Source organism: Zonotrichia albicollis, chromosome 2, assembly GCF_047830755.1.
Source record: "Zonotrichia albicollis isolate bZonAlb1 chromosome 2, bZonAlb1.hap1, whole genome shotgun sequence".
Taxonomy (NCBI): Eukaryota; Metazoa; Chordata; class Aves; order Passeriformes; family Passerellidae; genus Zonotrichia; species Zonotrichia albicollis.
In genome coordinates, this window is record NC_133820.1 from 42,316,135 (window position 1) to 42,336,495 (window position 20,361).

The following is a 20,361-nucleotide window of genomic DNA, read 5'->3' on the forward strand; positions in this document are numbered from 1 at the left end:
GAGGGGAGAGGGAGGGACCGAGAAGTTTCTAGAGCTGCTGCCGCAAAGCGCCCGGCCGTGCCAGGGGCCGGGGTAAAAGTGTGCGTCGCCCCCGGGGGCGGAGAGGACGGCGGGGGTAAGGCAGCCGCCTGGCCGCGTTATGCTCCGGGGTGGCGGGGGCGAAGGAGAAGAAGAGGAGGACGAAGAAGAGCAGCTTATTGATGAGAGGAGGGAGGGCGCGCTTTTACAGCGCCGGGCTTGCAGGGCAGGTGCGCCCGCCTCTCGCTGGTGATGCAGTGGAGCCCGGCCCGGCAGCGAGGAGGAGCTGCTGCGTCCTGCCCTGGGGAAGCTTTACTGTAAGCTGCACTTACAATAAAAGTAACCCGTCTGACCCCTCAGTTTTGGCAACCCTCTGCAGATGCATGGTTTATATTCTTTTTGCCCACCATGCAGTACTAGGTGGTTCCGGGAAAGGTAGTACCGGTGGGCACCGAAGCACCGAGCCGATAGCGTGCATCTCAGGGAGATCGGGCATCCCTTGATTGGGGTCCCATTAGGAGCCGTGTGTTTGAAAGCCATTTGTTACCCAGGACCAGGAAAGGTAAGGACATGCTTAGGACACAGAGTGTAAGCTCTGTGGCTTGCCTGTCTGTATCTATCCAGATAAAATAGCGCCGATTTGCGTGTCAGCCTGCTGTTGGAGTATTTAGGGATGCATAAATAGAAATAGGTGCTCCCTCTTAATATGAAGAACATTGGTACGAATATGCAGAAATTAGCAGACCAGTTTAATTCTGGGTTACTTAGCATCTGTACATCCCTCCCGGATGGTATGGTACATTCGGCCAAATCATTTGCAAAATCCAATTTTCAAAATCAGACTAGAATCGTATCCATCACCTTCGCCATAAATAAGGAAAGCAAAAGTGTTATAGGGGCTCAACCTTCCACTGCAAGCCTTGCACATCCGCCCCCCGGCCGCGCAGCTGCAGCATTGCCCACTCCTCGCATAGGGCGGCACCTTTCCCGGCTGTTCTTGAACTTTCCTTCCCGCCCGCTCCCTCGGCTTTCCCGGTGGGTGCTGGGCGCGGGGCCGGCTCAGCTCAGCGCAGCTCCGCCCGCCGCTCCCGGGCAGCGCCGGGCAGCGGGAGCCGTGCGGAGCCGCCGCCTTTGCTGCGCCCGCCGCGCTTGGCGCTCGCTGTGCGGCGTGATGCTTGAGCCTCCTTGAGCTTCCTTGAGCTTTTGTTAAAGCGGTAACTGAAGGGGAAAGGGGGCGCGCAGTGTCCCCGAGCTGCCTTTCCAAGCCGCAGTGCCGTCCCCAGGCGCTTCCAGTACAAATCCCTGGAGTGTGAGCTTGCTCTGTGAGGAGAGTACAGGCTGCGTCTGACCTGAGCGGGGCTGCTCTGTGCCAACGTAAAGCTGCGTCTGTGCCTGGTACACGGCAACTCCAGCACCCTGAGGTCGCCTCTGCCGGTTCCAAAGAAAAGGAGCAGCAAAAGAGACTAAAAGAACCTGTAGTTACTCTGGCAGCTGGGTGTAAACTGCAAAATCTACAGGTTTCCCCTGAGAAAGAACATGCTTTTCAACCCCAGGCAAACGTACACTTTAGTTGACTTTCAATCTGAGTAAGAAGGGAGAAGGCAGAGGAGGGAGAGGATTGTGGTTTCTGCGTGCATTTGGTCTAGAAATTTCTAGCTGTTCGCAATTTGCAATTTAACATGGATGAGTTATTTGATTGCAGATTAGATCTGTAGGAGGTACTAAGCTGGTTCTGTGCATAGACTCTGGACCTTGATACGCTGAGGAACACGGAGAGAAGCATCTAAGTTGGTTCTAGTCCAGCAGGTCTAGCAGGTCTTGTTGCAGGAGGCACAGCAAAAACACAGGAGATAATTCTTCATCTAATGAGTCTGTAGGGTGCTAAATTTACAGTCTCCAGTCAGCATTAGCACACAAGTTCTCCTATGCTCTCAATCCATCTGACATCTTTTTTTTCATCTACTTCTAATAATAAACCAGCTATGTGTTGGTTTAAAATAAATCTTTGCAGGTCATTCTGTCTTACGCTTGGCAATGAAGTTTCTGCTTGGTACTGGTACTTTTTCAGCTGCATGTTTTCTACTTCATAATCCAGCATTTGGAAATTGCAGTATGTGTAATTGGTGCCAAATTATCTACAACTGCCAAACATGCTAGAACCAAGTTTGATAAAGTGATAAGTAGTAGAAAGGAAAGGAGATCTTTTAGTGGAGATCATTTACAGATGTTATGCAGCTCATATTTCCAGCCATCCCCTAGTTTTCAACATAGCAGTGCAAGCCCTTACATAAGTAATTTAAACCAAGTACTGCAAGTTATGTTCCTTAGTAACTTTCCAAAGACTGTTTAGATACTGTTTGAGGGTCTCCCTGACAGGCTGTGTGTGGAGGGCTTTATGGAAAAGGGGACAGAGACAGCAGCAAAAGAACAGCGGGATGATGTCAATGCCATAATGATTCCAGTAGGGTGTGCATGGAGGGAAGGCACGTCAGAACAGTCTCTTGTCAAGCCTCTTCTAATTGCTTGCTTGTAGTACCACAGCATTGTAAAGGCACCTCATGTCAGGCCTGCTCTCAGAAGACACAAAGGAAAGATTTCAGAACTTGATGGGTACGCTTAGGTGAAGGGAAAATGAAAATTTTGGCTATAGCTTTCAGGCAGAGCGGAAGACAAGTGAGATGATTGCCTAAGGCATCCGAGAACATTCCAAGCAGTAAAATGTCCTGAAAAAACAACAAATTCCAGCAAGAGTCTGGAGCAACCTCCCAGGACATGAAGCCAACCTAAAGCTGATCAGCAACATGCTAGATTTAGGAATAGGTTTATGTAAAGACTTGCTGAAGGTAACAAGATTTGGACTTAAAACATAGAAGATGCCATAGGGCACCACAGCTCAGACATAGCTTTATCAACAGGTCCTGCACAGGCAAGGGTGGGACTCAAGGTGGCCTAAAGCCCATCGGGAAGGGAGGACCTGTCACGGGGTTGGCTTCCCAGGCGTGCCATGGCTGGACTCACTGCGCTGTGTGGGGTGATCAAAGCCCCACCCTGACACGCTGTGGCCTGGAAGTTCACGTGCCCAGCTGCGTTGATGATGCTGGCATGGCAGACTCCCGGAACCGGGAAAAGAAGTGAGGAATGTGTGTCTGTACAAGCTCCAAGATGACATTTTGAGATAATGGCAAACACAGTAACCAAAAAAGGAATGACCCTATTACTTTGTGATTGGAACAGGAACTGAAACCGCACTCATCAAGAGTGCTGGGTTTGTGCTTGATTGGCTTGAAAGGGCTGAGAACGGGGTGTAAGAAAGGAATAAAGGCAGAAGCCACACACTCTGTGTTGACTGGCACTGGCCACCAGCTGGCAGGTGGACAGACAGCCAGACAACAGCAGGGACACCCTGATGCCACCTGCCAGGGAACACAAAATCCAGCCCAGCATGGCTTGAGTGTGGTGAAGACCTTCCTGGGGAAGCTAGTATGATTAAGATAGCTGATACACCATGGGCAGCAGCAGTAATTTGTACACCTATGTTATTTGAAGTAAGGCTTTAAAACATTGATTGATTTTTACAAAGGATTAAGTAAACTTATTCTTTTTTTTTTTTTTTTTACTTGGCATACATTTCTTCAGAGGGATTGTTTGGTTGCTGTTGAAATCCAAGGAAACCCCAGAGACTCATCTGTTTGTGTGTCACACTTATACTTAGCTGGAAAAGAATGTGACTTAATAGATCAGGGACAGCTTTAATTATTTCTGCTTGCTGCATTATAAAAAATAGTGGTGATAAGGAGGAAGCAATGCTCAGTTTATGGATTTGCACATTTTTTTTGTTGCAATAAGCAGTGCTGCTATTGAAGTCCACAATAGAGGACAAATCTTCATCAGTCTGACCCTGCACTTGAATTTTGTGTGACATGTCAGTGATAGATTATTAAGCTGCCTGTCACCTGAGTTATGTCCTGCCTGTTCTTCAGTCTCAGCTTCACTGAGCTGTCCCAGTATCCCTGCTTTCCCTTGCTCTCCAACAGGATATAGCACATCGAGTTCCGTGCCATCCTTTTGGTTTGGGAGGGATAGAATTGTTGTTTTTCCATATTCATGACCGCATCACTGCAGACTGCAGTGGATTGACACGGCCTGCACACAAAGACCATCAGACCTCTCTCTTTTCTGCTCCTTTTCGACTGAAAGGGGCGGTGTTCACTCATCCCCTGCTTTACAACCGAGCTTTACAACAACATTTACAGGGGAGGGATCTGAGCTTTTACACAGCAGGCATGCAAATGAGACTCAACCCTTCCAGCGCCAGGCTGGAAAGGGCTCCGTGTCTGCATTTCCCGGGGATTTCTGCGCTGCTCAGCTCCCTGTTCACCCACAGATGTCAATGCTTTTCTAAAATTACAGACTGTAGGACTTACAACTAGGCAAGGTCTCATTTTTAAAAAATTGTTCTCTAGTAAGGTTATTTCTTCTGTGCTTCTGTACCTTGATTTCTATTATTTGGTGATTTCATCTATGTGATATATGCTGTCCTTTTTAGATCCCAGGTAAATATTTTCAAAAAGACTAAACAGCACTTGTTTCTATAGGCATTTCTTCTGATTCAGTGTATTCCTGTCTTCACCAATTATAGCTCATTAGCTAACTTCCAACTCACAGAAATTTAGTCGAATGAATTATAGTTAAGATGTTATATACCTTTCCAAATGCACTGATCATGTTTAATCAGTTGGTTTCCTTTTGTTCTTTCCTTGCCTTGAAAGTACTTAAGATTACTGGACAAATGTATGTTTAGACATTCTGATTTTCTACTTCTTTGCATCTCATTAGCCATTGAGTGTACCATAACACTGGTGTGCATAGTAACACCACCAGAAAGGATGGGCGATTCATGTTGTTTTTTTCCTCAAACCACTGCAACATTTTACTAGGCTTGGAAATTGTAATGTTTTATAATCTATTGCTCTGAAGTGCCACATGAAAATAATACCAAGAACACATGGTAATCGCCTAACTGATTCTGCAGCACTTTTACTAAAAAATTATATTTTTTTAGACTTCATCAATTTTCAGTATGTTTCCTAATAATTCTTAGGCCTGTTATTGTTAAAAATAAATACCTGCAGTAGCTTCCTTTGGTGATTGCTATCTTGATCTAATTTTAGAGTTCTCCTTAATTTGCAACCTAATCTACTTTTTCTTTGTCTCTCCTTCCTTTAGACATATTTAACTTTGTTTTTTCTACTTTTATTATGTAACTCTAGACAGGTTTTCTTAATGTAATTTTTTCCTATTTTCATGTTTCCCATGCAAGTTTTCTTGCTTGGCTTCCTCCCACTCCCCATCCCTTTTCTCTGGCTGTGTCAGGAGGTCAGATTGGATGTTTGGGCTGTTACAGTGTCTCATTACTGTTGCCATAAAAAATTTCTTCCTTATAGCCAAATCTGGGAAATCCAAATCTACCCTCTTTCAGTTTAAAACCTTGTTGCTGATGAACAGATAATGAAAATAAGTATTTTTGTGTCTTCAGCAAATGCTGAACATCATAATTCCTCTCCTTGATCAATTTGTTGATAAAGATGAGAAGAAGCAAGAGTCCACCAATTCCTTACTGCTTACAGACTTTGCAGTATTGCTGATTCTTAGTTACTGTGCAGACAGCTAGATTGCAAATCTGAAAGAGAGGAAAGACTGGAAAACCCATGGGCCCACCCTAATGAGGAAGAACAACCAAATCCCTAGAAATGGAGTGTCCCACTTGCTTAGGCTTCCCTGTGTTGTTAACAGGTGAGACATCTCAGTGTCTGTCTTGCCTCCTTTGTCCTATACTTCACAGATACTGCACAATCCCATAATTTTTACTCATGGAGGTCCTCCCATGTTTTGTAGGGACCTTGAAGACTTGCCCGAAAGTGACTGACCACTTAACACACAAAATTTATTCCCATATTCACCCTCAGAACTTGCCCAGGTCCTCTATCTCACAGATACTCTTCCTGAGTGGATCAAGGGGTATTCCTTCCTTTGAATCATATCTCTTTTGCCTGTGTGTGGTGGCTTTTGGACAGCAGATGATGGAATCTTAAGTTTGCATTTAATGAAACCCCATTACCTTCCCATCACATTTTTGTCCCTTTTCCAGAGACAGAAGAAAGACTGGGATAGATTTAGTCCTCTGGCAGGGCTTATAAATGTTTGCTCCAATACCTACTCTCACAGTATTCTCAGCTTTGTAGGGAGTAGGAACTCTCTGGAGGTGAGAGGTGGAATGTGCATTAGGGAAGACAAGGAATTCAGAATCTTTGTCTTAGGACACTGTCATGGAGAGTTTTTGCTTCCACATTAAGAGAGGATGCAGCTAGGAGCTAAGATCTTCCTTTGGTATGGGCCCAGGTCTAGTGGATTTTTCCTCCTAATTGATGTGAGAGACAGCCAGCTCAGTCTTCTGCAGCTTCCTTCAATTCTTGTTAGACCTGTATGTTCTCTGTTCCTGCTGAGTTTTCTCCCTTCTCTCTCTAGATAGAGGAGAGCATCTGTAGTTGTGTCTGCTCGGGGGCTAATATGTGCACTTCTTCCCTCCACTCTGAAATGCTTCACACAATTTAAATGGAAAAATTGTGATTACATAGGAATTGGGAATTCTCTTATATGGTCTCAATTGCTTTCAGTCAAGAGAGTTAACATCCTTTCCAAAACAGCCACTCCTTGTTCTGGATAAATGCCAGGGAGCAGGAGTGTTCCTAGGTTGAGAGCGTAGGATGTTAGCTTTCAGATCCTGTGATAAGAAAGGTGGGGACTAAGAAGTTTGCTGATCATACATCAAACTTAGTCCTGTGGTTTGTCCCCATGTAGAATAACTGAGGGACAATCCCAAGGACAAATACAGCCTGGATGGAGAATTAATTGAGAGCAGCCCTGCTAAGGAGGACTTGAGAGTGTTGGTTTGACCAGGAGTCCGACATGACCTAGCAATGTACGTTCACAGCCTAGAAAACCAACTGTGCCTTGGGCTGCATCCAGAGCAGCATGAACAGCAGGGCAAGGGAGGGAATTCTGCTCCTCTGCTCTTGTGAGATCCTACCTGGGGTGGTGCATCCAGCTCTGGGGTTCCTAGTAGAAGGAAAACACAGACCTCTTGGAACAAGTCCAGAGGAGGCCGCCGAGATGATCAGGTGGCTGGAGCACCTCTCCTATGGAGGCTGAGAGAGTTGGGGTTGTTCAGACTGGAGAAGGCTCCAGGAGCACCTTAGAGCCCCTTCCAGCACCTAAAAGGGGCTACAAGAGAGCTAGAGAGGGACTTTTTACAAGGGCATGCAGTGACAGGACAAGGGGGAAGGCCTTGAAAAAGGGCAGGTTTAGATTAGACATTAGGAAGAAATTCTCTACCGAGGATGGTAGGACAGTGGCACAGGTTGCCCAGAGAAGCTGTGGATGCCCCATGCCTGGAAGAGTTCAATGTCAGATTGAATGGGGCTTTGAGCATCTTGTCCGGTGGAAGGTGTCCCTGCCCGTGGCAAAAGGTTTGAAACTAGATGTTCTTTTAAGTCCTTTTCCAACCCAAACCATTCAGCAGTTGTGATTCTATAGCTTCATATGAGTTGCTGAAACTATCTAATGGCTTTTCCTCTTCCTTGCACCATGGTCAGTGTGTCAGTATAGGTACTTTAGTATCAAATCCACAGAAATCACCAAAACACCCCTCAGTATTTTGCAAGGCTGCGTTACTGCTTTGCTGCATGCTTTGTAGTAAAACACCCTAAAGCACTTAGACCTTGTATTTGCCTTTACATGTAGGGCTTCTTCAAACCCAGCAACAAAAAGCTGAGATTCAGACTAAGTCAGCAATCAAGCACTTTGTTACTAGGCATTGTGGTTTTTATCCCATGTTAATCCCATGTTAAATTGACTCATGAATCAGCTTTGACTCATGAATCATATGCAAGACAATAGAGGAGTCCTATGATAGTTTTGGTGAAAAACAGCACTTCCAGGCATGACCACAGAGGATAAGTGATACTGTCATTCTAGATCAGGTTGCTGTTTCTAAGCACCCTGGGGCTTCTGACAAATCCAGATCAAGGATGCAGCTTCTCCAGGACTTGCCATTTTCCTGTGTTTGGATGACAAGGGTTTACTTTCAGTTGAGAAGTGTGTGTGAAGCCTGGTGTTGGCAAGGGATGCTGCCAGGGAAAGGTTCACGCCCCTTCAGAGCAGCTCCTTCCCTTGCTGTAGGTGTTGTGCTCAGTCACTCTTCTGAATCCTGAATGACACAAGCTGGGTGGGACTGGGTCAGAGTCTCATACCTCAAAGCCTTCCTGTTTGCACAGCCACAGCTGCCCCAGATCAGCAGAAGACAACTTCAGGACAAAGCTGAGCCAAACTTTGAAACCAAGGGAGCGTTAACTGAGCAGTGTCACTCACAGACCTCGAAGGGCTTGGCATCGAGGTCAGTACACTCTCCTTACTTCACAGGTGGGAAAACAGATGAAACAAAGCTATGGGAAAGAGAAATTATTTTATTGAGATTTAAAACAGTTTGGATCAGGGAACTAGGTCATTAATCTCCTGTGCCCAGACATGCTCTCATGGGTACTATGTGCTTTAAACTCACAGTTATTGCAGTGAAGCTGGTCATCTCCATAATTTTTGCTGACTTCGCTGTCCCTCACAGCACCTCCTAATACTAAGCACAGGCTTATAGCGCTAAAATTCAGGTAGAAAAGTACAACATGTTGCAGCAGCAGCATGTAGCTCTGTACCTATCCAATTAGGAGCTAAAATGTGAATGGCATGTTTGAATTATATTGTGCATTGTGTTGATACAGCTTTTTCATTTTCTGGCTGTTCCTGTGTAAACCACCTCTACCATACAATTTCCTAGTAGACTTCCTGGAGCTTCTGGCACTCTCTCTCTTCAAATAAATTGTTAATGGGACAGTGAATACCTTTATTTCCCTGTTTTCCTCCCTGGTGCATAGCAGAATTTGTTGAAACAGTCATTTTGTCTCCCTAATCATGGTATACTTGTCACTTCTATTTAAATATGTAAATAGTGTGAAAACAAAGCTAAAACAAGTGAACAAACAAACAAAATGACAAACAAACCGAATCTCCAAAAAAGTATCCACAAATCTGACTCCTCTTTGTTTGGAGTTCCTACTAGCTGACAAAAAAATTGCTCCGTTACAAAAAAATTGTAACAGTTGTTACAGGTGTTCCTTATTTCTGAACTTAACTGTAATGGAGTTTGTTCTTTTCTCCACCAGACAGGAGTGTCCTGGAGATGAAACCCTGTGCCACCTACGAGCAGTTAGTGGATGGTGTCGGGCCGTGGGACTTCACTGGAGGTTTTGTTCCCTGTGAGCTGCTCCTTGTTGGAGAGGACGCCTTCCCTGTGCTCCTGAGCGCCAAGAAGCAGGTCCTGATTGTGGTCTCACAGTATGGCAAGGGCCGGATGGTGGTTGTTTCCCATGAAGGAATCCTGAAGAGCCCCAAGTTCTCCCAGTTCCTCAGGAATGCCATGGGGTGGCTCAAGCCTTGCCCGGAGGCTGTGGTTGGGGTTCATCCTCGGCTGGATTCCCTGTCCCAGGTGCTGCTCGAGGTTGGCACCCGAGTGCAGGTGGAGGCAAAGCCCAGCCCATCCATGGGGGTGTTCTGTATGGATGCTTATGACAGCTCCCAGGCCAGAGGCATCGTGGACTTTGTCAAAGGGGGTGGGGGGCTGCTTGTTGGAGGCCAAGCCTGGTACTGGGCGAGTCAACACGGCAAGGAGAAGGTGCTGTTCGAATTCCCTGGGAACCAGGTGACCAGCGTGGCTGGCGTGTACTTCACAGGAAACACCATGGAAAAAGGCGTCTTCAAAGTGGCCAAGAAGATTCCCAAGATCCCATTAGTTGTCCCGTGAGTACCTGAGTTGGCCTCTCTTTAAAGCAGCAGTTAGGTTATGTGGGTGAGTTGTTTGTAGAAGATTTGGGAGGTGAGAGGTGAGGGTGATGGTAAATGCTGGTTCTTTAATAACCAGCATGGAATTGTTGCCTTCCAATTTAAAGAGGACCATTCTTTGCAATTGGAAAGAATGCTGTCATCAACTGCTTCCAGGGCAGCAGGACCAGGCCCAGGGAATCCATGCTCAGAGAAGGAAATGAGAGGAGGCATCTTTTAGAACAGCCTGCTTGATCAAGTGTATCTGAGTGAAATGCAGCAAAACAGGGATAGGAGGAGGACCTCCTCTCCCTCTCCCCACACATCCCTACATTCAGGGCAACTTCCCCACAGCTGTAAACCATGTTGGAGATGAAGCAGCAGGACAGCTCTCTGGGCCAGGCTCTGGCTGACATCTGCCAAACCTGTTTAGCCTGTTCCTTGCAGCAATTTGCTTCTGCAGGTAAGCCCCTGGAGCTGGCCAGAGCTGAGGCTGGGTGCCGCCTCCCTTCTCAGCTTCTAAAACTGGCTGTGGGCAAGAAATCTCAGTTTGTTTGGGATTCCAGCCTGGCTCTTTGGGTTCTGGATTATCAGGTGTAAAACTCAGGGCTCAAATAGCACAATTGACCAGGCATTGGAGACCTAGATGTTGCCCTGCTTTCTTCCTCCTCTTGCCAGTGGCTGTGCCAGGCTCTTTCTCCTGCCACTTACTGCTAAGTTACATAAGGGACAGCAGGTTCTCCAAGGAGCATTAGTGCTGCTGCACTTCCTCTGTGTGGCAGCTTCATTTCACTGTACTGAGAGCCACAGCAATTACAGTAAAACTCCCTGCAAGTCTTTCCTTCACAGCCTTTTCCTTGTGGATGTAGAATGCTAAATGTCTAATATTTTCAAACAATTAATGGGATCTGATGCTTTCTGTTGTTTTCTGGTAAAGGTAGTAGAGAGCTCTGCTGTTTAATTTAGTGAAATGCTTAGGGCACAGCTAACAAATCAGGTTTCTTAATTAAAATTTGCTGCTTGCTTCATGTTACCACCTGCACTGCAAAAGCTCATTCCCACTGCTTCATGCACAAGGCATGGAAGAGGGAAAGGGGTGGGGATTTCAGCAGAAAAATTACATCACAATTAACAAGACTTCAAATGGTAACTAAGGGTGAATTACACCTTGTTGAGGTTGTTTTTGTGGGGCTTTTGTTTGAATCCAGAGGCACAGAGAAATTTAGATCTCCAATTTCTGTGTAACGCAACAGCTCTGTACATCTGGGTCTTGCCAGATTTGTGTGCAGAGAATCAGGCTTCAGTCTGAGACAAGAGCTGTGCCATATGCCTGGACACATGCTCTGTTGTAACAAAGGGTCTCAGTAAAGTAATAACCAAAGAAGAGCTGCAGATTTAATTCCTGTCCTACGGGCATGAGGAAGGGCAGCATCATTTATTCTCACTGAGTTGGCAGCAATGGCCATGTAGCAACAGATCCTTCACAGGTGTTGGGGGAAAACTGTTTGGCAGAACCAGGGGAAAGTGTACACAAAGCAAACGAGAGTAATTCAGCGTGTCTTTCTCCACAGTGACACATAGGAGTTATATGAAAATAGCAGAGATAAGAGAGCCTTGCACAGGCTAATCTCTTTTCATTGTGGACACTGACAATATGACGTGTAATGTGAGGTGTATGTGTTAAGGCTCTAATTCAATTTCCAGTCATTCATGATTTGTTTAGCTGTGTGTCTGCCTGTCCGTGTAGCCCATCTGTCCCAGCACCCCTTTCTTCAGTTCTCAGCAGTGGCAGAGCATGGGAAAAGTACTGCCACTTTTGGGCTCGCCTAGTTCATTAAACCTAGGGTGGGGCAAATAGAGGAAGTTTCTCTTAGAGGAGATATGCTGGTTCCCACATTATGCACAGTTTAAATGTGCAGTTTAAAAAACTATGAGGGGTCTGATTTTTTAATTTCTGCAATGTATTTAGATTTTCAAGTGGGTCTTCAAAGACAGAGGTCTAGAAGCTTCCTTTTGACCTATTTATTCCAATTTTTAAATGAGAGCTGAGATTCCTACAGATTTGCTTGGCTGTAACAACTGAGGCTTTAAAAGGAGAAAAATGAGGCATTGATGGATTTATTTTTTTTTTAAACAGAAGAACTGACAGATTGATGTCCTGGGATGAAGGAGAAAGAAGAGGCAAGGATGGCCACTGAGAATAGCTCAGTTGGTTAGAACGTGGTGTTACTAATAGTGTCAAGGAGGGGGGTTTGATCCCTATATGGACCACTCACTTAAGAGTTGGACTCAGTGATCTTTCCAACTCAGAATATTCCGTGTGTCCTGGTTCAGGGCAAATATTGAAGAGAACCCCCAGAGGGGCTCCTCTAGGACAGCAGATGCAATTGGCCCCTACCCCCAACCAGTCTGGGAGAAAATACCTCCTTGGAGAAAAGTGGGAAAAACCTGTTTATTAAACAATAAAACCTAAATAATATTAAACAGTAAAACCCCTTGCTGCTCCCAAAGAGATGACAAACTCAGAAAAGTCCCCTCCCCGGGTTGCAGCTCAGCTCAGTCAGTCTCTGATCAGCCCCTCGGGCACTGGAAATGCCGCGGCTCAGGCCCGGCCCGGTGGGCCCAGGTGTGAGCTGCCGGTGCCCTGCTGGTGTTCAGGCCAGAGCAGGTTTGAACAGCTCCAGAGAAAGGGAAAAAACCCACAGGCCAGGGAACTTCTTTGCCTCAGCTACCTAAACTAACTAAAGACAAAAAAGAGCTCTGTCCCGCTGTCTGTCCATCCGCAGACAGCACAGCCCAGGAGCAGGAGTGTGGAGGAGTGAGTGCAGTGTCTGAAAACAAACTGCTGCTTCTTCTCTGCCCCCTTCACTCTCTGCAACAAGTTCTAAAGGTGCAAATCTTATTATTCAGCATAAACAGAACAAGATGACTGGGGATAAAAGCATCATATAGTCAACCTAGGCCACTGTGAAATCAAGAAGAGAACTCCTCAAGTTTCAGCTATGGCTCCAGTCATTTTGTGCCAAGGGTTCTGGGCTGGGGGATAACCTGGACCTCTCTTGGTTCTGCAGGCACCAGGCCAACCTGAGCTGTGACGCTGAGTTTCTCCTGTGCGGTGTGCCAGAGCTGGATTTGGTGACGGGGGGCATCCCCTCCACTTTGCTGGTGCACGGAGCCCTGGCCTTCCCGCTGTGCCTGGACAGCTCCCAGCGCTGCCTCTTGGCTGCCGCACGCTACGGCCGCGGCCGTGTGGTGGTGGCCACCCATGAGGGCCAGCTGTTCTCCCCAAAGCTGGCCAGATTCCTGCTCAATGCTGTCTCCTGGCTGGATGCCGGCAGGAAGGGCCTGGTGGGGGTGGATCCCAGCCTGGAGAAGCTGTGTAGCCTGCTGTCTCAGGCAGAGGTGAAGTTGCAGGTGTCACTGCTGGCAGGTGACATGAGCGTGTACTGCTGCACTTCTTACGGTGACAAAGAAGCCGAGAGGATCCACGCTTTCGTGGCAGAGGGAGGTGGCCTGCTGGTGGGGGGCCAGGCCTGGTACTGGGCTTCCCAGAACTCTGGCAAAGCTGCTGTGGCAAAATATCCTGGCAACAGGATCCTGAACCGCTTTGGGCTGAGCATCCTGGGGCAGTGCGGCCAGGCAGCCAGGTACCCAGCCCTGGGGCCGGGGGAGCACTACCACTTCCGCAGGGCGCTCCTGCTCTTCAGCATGCAGCTGCAGGGACATCAGGAGCTCACGGAGCCCCTGAAGGGCTGGCTGCACCCCCTGGCAAAGGACTGCGCTGCCTTCCTGCACATCCCAGCCCGCGACTGCCCGGCGTACGCCTCGCTGCACCGCATCCTGACCAAAGTACTCAAGAGGACTGGGATCCCGCAGGTCGGCAGGCACTGCCCGGTCAAGAGCAACTCCAAAGAGGCAGTGCTTCTGTGCATGGCGACTGAGCTGTCCCTCACCATGACAGAAAGCGCTGCCCTGGTGCAGAAATCTGCTGCTGGGGTCTGTGCCTGCCCTGTCACTGTGGAAATCGATGGCACAAACCCAGGTGAGGAGTTATCTCTCTTCCTCTCAAGGCATCCTGTTGCTGGGATCACTGGGGTGCCTGCCCTCAGTGTGCCCGTGTCTGTGTATGCCTGTACATGGGCACAGATGGGCAATTTCACCTTGGCCTTCAGAGGAGACTGAGCTCAGTGCAGTGGCAGACAGGCTCCTTTTGTGGCCAGCCCTGATTTTAGCACCTGAAACACCCCATGGAAGTCCTGCTTCCTCCCTGTTGGTGCACAGGCACTGGCAGGAGAAGAGCTCCCAGCAAGTGGTACTGCAGGGCACTTGCATGGCACAATGGTTTTGGCAAGAAAGCTGCTCTGAGAAGCCCTGGACTCCACACTGCAGGTTGCTGTTCCCATAGTTGTGCTGATATAGCCGTCTATGGATCCATCCTACGCAGAGGTGGGAGTTAGAAACAAAAAGTTTATTTGTTATCTAGGTAATTTCAGCCTGAGTTATAGCACAGTCCCACAGCTTGGTGTATGAGCACAATGGAAGGAAGATCTGATTTTGGGGGTGAAACAGGCTGGAAATATGGTAGGAACTTCTTGGGCTGACACCACATTGAAGCCAAAGTATTGAGTAAATACACCATAAATGATTTGTCTAAGCTTAGGCCTTGTATCTGTACCAGCTTGCTGAGATTCCTGCTTACAACTGATATGTTGAAACTCTGGGTTAAATTCCACTAGTAACTTTTGTCCCCTAGACAGGGTTTTTTTAATTAGAATATGATTTAGAGAAGTTGTTTCCAAATCATTACAATGAGATAAAGGAGGCTGTTCTGGAACAGCAATGTCTGAGTGCAGTGGCTGTGCAGAGAGAAAAGTTGTAGAATAATTTCTCACTGGTTTTAATAATGAGTCAGGACAGAAGCAGAAAATACCCAGAATTTGTGTCATTTCACATAAATGAAAAAGAAAGAAAAGCTAGGAAACCCTGAGCACCATTTCAAAACTGCCTTTGGTACAAGTTCAGCAAAACCGAGATGAACTGGTAACACACTGTGATATAGTCTAATTTGCATTTTTCATTGGGTTAGGTTTTGCTTGACAAAACTGGTTCTGCTTTCATGGATGGTGGGAAAGGTTGTAAATTGGGTGCTTAATGACAGGTCAGCTCTTTTTAGGACTTCTGGTGTTTTGATTGAAATATACCTAAGTAAACTTTATGTCAGAACTAGGGAGTGGGATCTGCCTGATCAGTACAGTAGAGATGGATCAGTTTTGCACTATAAATTCTGTAAATTGCAAGTGTTTAAAGAGATTTATGCTGAGGAGACTTGCATTTCCATGGGAAGGCTGTCTAGAAACATGCTGAATTGTAGTGGTACCCTTCTTACAGGTACACCTAGCACAGAATGATCTCTTGAGGCTTTTTCATCACTTCAGTCAGATAGAAATGACAATTCCTGTGGCTCCAGTTTGTGCTGGACCAGTCACTAAGGAAAAATGCGATGCCACTAGTCTGTTAAGTCTAGTTAGTCTGTTATTTGGGAAATGTTTTATGATCATTACAACTTCAATTGTGTAATCCCACCATAGCTGGCACCTCGTATGAGGTCTTGAGGATAAGAGCATCTGAGTGTAGGAAATGTTGGGGTTTTGGCTTACTTTCTCTTTTTTTTTTTCCCTTCTCATTTTTAGAAGATACTACTAAGCACATTTAAACTTGGAATTTCCAGAAGTGTAAATCTGGATGGGCTTGCTTGCTAATGGTGTGATGATTTTGTTCATTTCTTTGAAACTGTATTTCTGATGAGATGGGTAAATATGGGTAAATGCGAGATGGTTCTGTGAGTGTAGAGCAAGGGAAAGGGAAAGGATGGAAGATTATTCTCCTGTTGCAACTTGAAATCTCCAGGATTTGTAATGGTCCAGACAAAGAAGGGCTTGACTGTTCAGGACTGTGTTCTGTTATCTTTTAGGAAAGACAGCCTGGAGGAGCACAGGACTCTATCTCCCCGAAGGGCACACAGCAGTGATAACCTGCCCTTGCCTGGTGGTCGGTGCGGGCCTGAAGGTGAACTCTCTCTGCTTGGCGTTGGTTTACACTGGTGTAATTGTCGGGTTAGAGCTCAAAAATAGCACGAGGAGGGGTTTTCTCCTTAATGGCTTTTTCTAACCTTTCCCGCCCTTTCCTACTGCTGCCACCCTGTGGCACTTTAAATGCTTTGTCATAATTTTTTCACCTTGTGTCCTTTCTCTTTTCTTTTGTCTTCCTCCCTCTCTGTGTGCTGGCGGGATAATTGAGTGTGGCTGCTGCTTGAGGGCTGTTGGTTTTGTTCTGTTATGGTGCAAAAAAACCTGAACAAGATGATTTTCAGGTCCAGGATAAGTTCTTGGGCCCTTCTGTGAACCACACTTTATTCCATCTCTCCAGATCTCTCATAAATTCCTTTGACAGTGCTGTCACTGCTGCTCATGTAGATGTATCCAGATGAGACAGGCACTGTTACTTGGGATCCTGTTCTCTGCAAAATACAACAGAAACAAATGCTTACCTGCTTGGATATTTTTTGCAGTGACCTCCCTGAAGCAGCTGAAATGCAAAGTTAACTCAGGTGCTTCTGTCTGATCCTGCAGCCACGTGCTGTCTATTTTATTATAAGAGCTCTAAGGAGGAGGCGCAGTAAAAGAAGCCAGTCATGACCACATCTCTCCAAATGACGTTATAGGAAGTGCCTCTGACGCTGGGGAAGGGTGGAGGAATCATTAATGCAAGTGCAGTGCAGTGGAAGAAGTCACTGCAGGACTCTGACCTGCTGGTGAAGGATGCAATTGGGCCAGGAATACTTGAACCAGGAATACTGGGAGAAGAGCTGTAAGACTGAGCAAGGGACTGGGCTGGAGTCAGCAGGCTGCTTCTGTGTGCGTGCTCTGCAGGGACAGTGCTCAGTGGGTGCTGAGGTCAGTCTGCCAGCTCACACTGGCACACCTCTGACCAGCTGTTCCTACTCTTCTGCTTGCCAGGTGCAGGTTGGGTGTCACTCGGATGACCTCTCTGGAGCCAAGGAGCTGAAACGGGCACCAGTGGTAATCCGCACCTGTGATGTTGCCTGCCAGAAACAATCCGTTTCCTGCCTCTGGGGTGGCCTCATTTACATCATAGTACCAGCTAAGAGTGCACTGGGGAGCGTGCCCATCACGGTGGAAGGGGCAGTCAGAGCTCCTTTCTTCAAGCTGGGTAAGTTTGTTTACCTTGGTGCTTTTTGCCTGAGGGCTGCTCACAGATGTCGTTGTCCCAGTGACTGAAAGGAGAAGTGGTCCTGTGTTTAGGAAGGTCTTAGAAATGCTTGGATTTAGGAAAACCCAGATTTATTTTCCTTACTATGTTGTCCTCTGGGATTCCCATTTTTCTACTAATTCTTAAGAATGGTGGAAGGGAGGTCCCTTCCACCTTCCCTGATAGGAATCACCAACCTGTCAGCCTCAGCTCCGTGCCTGGAAAGTTCATGGAACAAACCCTCCTAGATGCTATGCTAAGGCACCTGGAGGACAGGGAGCTGATTTGGAACAGCCAGCACAGCTTCACCAAGGGCAAGTCCAAGAGAGATGGGGACAGACCCTTTAGCAGGACCTGTTGCAGTAGGACAAGGGGCAATGGTTTTAAACTAAAAGAAGCTCGATTCAGATTATGTATAAGGAAGAAATTTTTTACTATGAGGATGGTGGAATACTGAAACTACTTGCTCAAAGAAGTGATGATGGATGCTTTCCTTGAAACATTCAATGTCAAATTGGGCAAGGCTCTGAGCAACCTGATCTAGTTGAAGATGTCCCCCCTGGTCATAGCAAGAGGGTTGAAACAGATGACCTTTAAGGTCCCTTCCATCCAAACTATTCTACAATTTATGAATCTCTGCTTCTGGGTTAGTCACTCTGAGCCTGCTAAGTGTCTGGGATTAGGTGAAAGAGCTTTCACAAAATGGGCAGGGTTTGTCCACACCCACATTTCTTGGAGCTGGAGTTGTTATTTCTGATGGAAACCGTTGTGCTGAGGAGAGGCAGCACGGCAAAGCATGCTTTGTGCTCTGCTTGCTTTACTGTGCCCTCATATGGCCATTTCTAGATCCTACAAGACATCTCTGATGAATTCCCCATGTTTCCAGCAGTCTTCTCCTATTCTCTTCTCTTCTCTTCTCTTCTCTTCTCTTCTCTTCTCTTCTCTTCTCTTCTCTTCTCTTCTCTTCTCTTCTCTTCTCTTCTCTTCTCTTCTCTTCTCTTCTCTCAAACTGAACAGAGCCAGCATTGTTATGTGAAACAGCAACTCTGCTGGACAAAAAGAAATGAGACACTGGAGAAACTTGATGCCTCTTGTTTTCTGATACAAAACAGGGATCTGTTCTTGCTATGCTACTCTCGTATATGCCAGTCCTTTTCTGTTCCCTACCTATTAAAGAGCCTGAGGAGGCTTCCCAAGAACAGATTGAGGACTGGCTATGTAACAGCCACCACCCACAGTCATGCAACTACCACATACTGTTTTCCAAGAAATTTTCACGACCTGCTGTCTTTCTCTGAGCTTGACCTCTGTGAGCATGCTCAAAAGTCAGACTTGTGCTCAACTGATTTTCTGTGTTGTTTCTGTAGGGGAGACCTGTGAAAGGCAGTGGGAGGCCTGTATCCGGCACTACCCTGCTCCCTGGGCAGAGCTGGCTGTTGAGAATCTCATCCTGACGGTGCCTTCCGACAGCATCCGCCACATGGAGAGCCTACGGCCGCTGCTGACGCTGTGGGACAAGATCATGGTGGCCATAAGCACGTTGGCAGCCGTGCCAGCAAAGTTCCCAAGGCCAGAGAGGATTGTAACAGATGTCCAGATCTCATGTGGTGGGTACAATGCCATATGGCTTTCTCCAGAGCTAAGAGGCAAGTGGCCTCTAGCAGCAGTGTCTGTTCCTTCAAGGTTATTTTGCTAAAGCCAGACTGGAAACATATGTGAGGTGTTAAATGGCTGTGACCCTTGCATAATTGTGAGCTGCTCCATCAGGGTGGAAATGTGGTAAGGCAGGGCTTGAAAAACATACTGACCTTTGCAGATGCCTTCCTGCTCTCAAAACTGGTGGTGTCTCCTCAGCTGTTCTCCTGTTGGGATGTGTTACGATGCAGAGCTGCTGACTGCAGTGGCTTTAGCTCACATGCAGCTATCCATTCTCCCTCCTGAATGCACTGCAGAGCCAGTACAGCTGGGAAGCAGTGACCTGATTTCTATTTTCTCTCTGGCTCAGCCACAGGAGTGTTCTCATGTGTTCAGTGACAATTTTAAACCTCTGTGTGCCTACTTGCTGGAGGTGCGCTCCACAAAGGTTATTGTGGGCAAAACTTAGCCTGAAAAGATGTGTGCCTGAGATGATGGCGCACATCTGGAAGCAGATCCAGTGTTGCTGTCAAAGCCCAGGAGTGTGTATTTTTGCAGCTGATGTTACCCCACTCCAGCTTTTCCAATTATGAGCTGTGTACCTTCAATCAAGAATCAAATTATATAGTAAACATGGAACTTTGCAATAAAAATTTTGCTCAGTTGTTTTTTTAAAAAAACCTAAATTCATCATGGTTAAATTCATCATCCCACAATGAGACAACAGCTTGGCATGAACCCTGATGCCCTAAACTTTTGCTGAGCTACAATGGAAAGAATTTGTGGCACATCTTGGGAGTGTTAGGTTTTGCTATGCTGAGCAAATGCCAGTTAAAAATATCATAGTCTACAGACATAAAATTTCTTTTGGCTTGGGTGGATGAAATGGTTTCACTCACATTTCTGGATCTGAACTTTTTGGGTGCTGGTGATGGCTAATTGCATATATCCCTCTTATTAAAAAAGAGAAAGCTCAAGATCTTCACTAGTTCCTGCAGAAACTAGTTCCAGACCATTCACCTTCTATGATCCCTAGTTCCTGCAGGAGGGGGATTGCCATTCCTGTTCATTCACCAGGCTCCCTCTGTGTAAAGAGCCGCTTACACCCTGCTACAACAGGTATTAGAATGTGGGGGCATTGCTCTTGAAGTTTTGGGAATCTTCCAGGAGGGCCAATTAGGGAAGAAGACACCAAAGAGGCAGAAGTAAACTCCCTTGCAGTGCATGTTTCTTGCCTAGGAACCTGCTGGGAGGTTGTTTTTGGAATAGCTATCCTGCAGGGCTAAGAACAGCCTTAAGTATAGCCAGGCTGTGTAGTCCTTAAGCATGACAGACTCACATGTTTTCCATGTGTCTCACCCAAGGAGTGCCATGGTGCTCAATCACATCATTGCATGGTTGCATTGGTGTCAACTGTGCTCAGCCTGTGGGGTTCAGGGGTGTTCTGGGCAATGGTCAGCCTCATCCTAAAACCTCTACCTCAGTCCAACCATGAGTGTACATTTATATATA

General features: G+C 46.7%; 1 protein-coding gene across 7 annotated transcripts in view; it reads left to right on the plus strand.

Moving 5' to 3' along the window:
• The first annotated feature begins 4 nt into the window (after positions 1-4).
• The window catches only part of TCAF2 (TRPM8 channel associated factor 2), a 29,859-nt gene continuing 9,502 nt past the window's right edge, over positions 5-20,361 (plus strand). Inside the window, exons 1-8 of one of the 7 annotated variants that reach the window (XM_026797714.2) lie at positions 26-335; positions 433-580; positions 8,352-8,470; positions 9,291-9,924; positions 13,017-13,987; positions 15,917-16,011; positions 16,962-17,175; positions 18,582-18,821. In XM_026797714.2, the coding sequence (XP_026653515.2) occupies positions 9,308-9,924; positions 13,017-13,987; positions 15,917-16,011; positions 16,962-17,175; positions 18,582-18,821 (2,137 nt within the window). In that variant the 5' untranslated portion in view covers positions 26-335; positions 433-580; positions 8,352-8,470; positions 9,291-9,307. Of the gene's footprint in view, positions 336-432; positions 581-8,351; positions 8,471-9,290; positions 9,925-13,016; positions 13,988-15,916; positions 16,012-16,961; positions 17,176-18,581; positions 18,822-20,361 lie in introns of all 7 variants that reach the window. The other 6 variants (XM_014272385.3, XM_074534948.1, XM_074534947.1 and 3 more) reach the window with 6 other exon arrangements.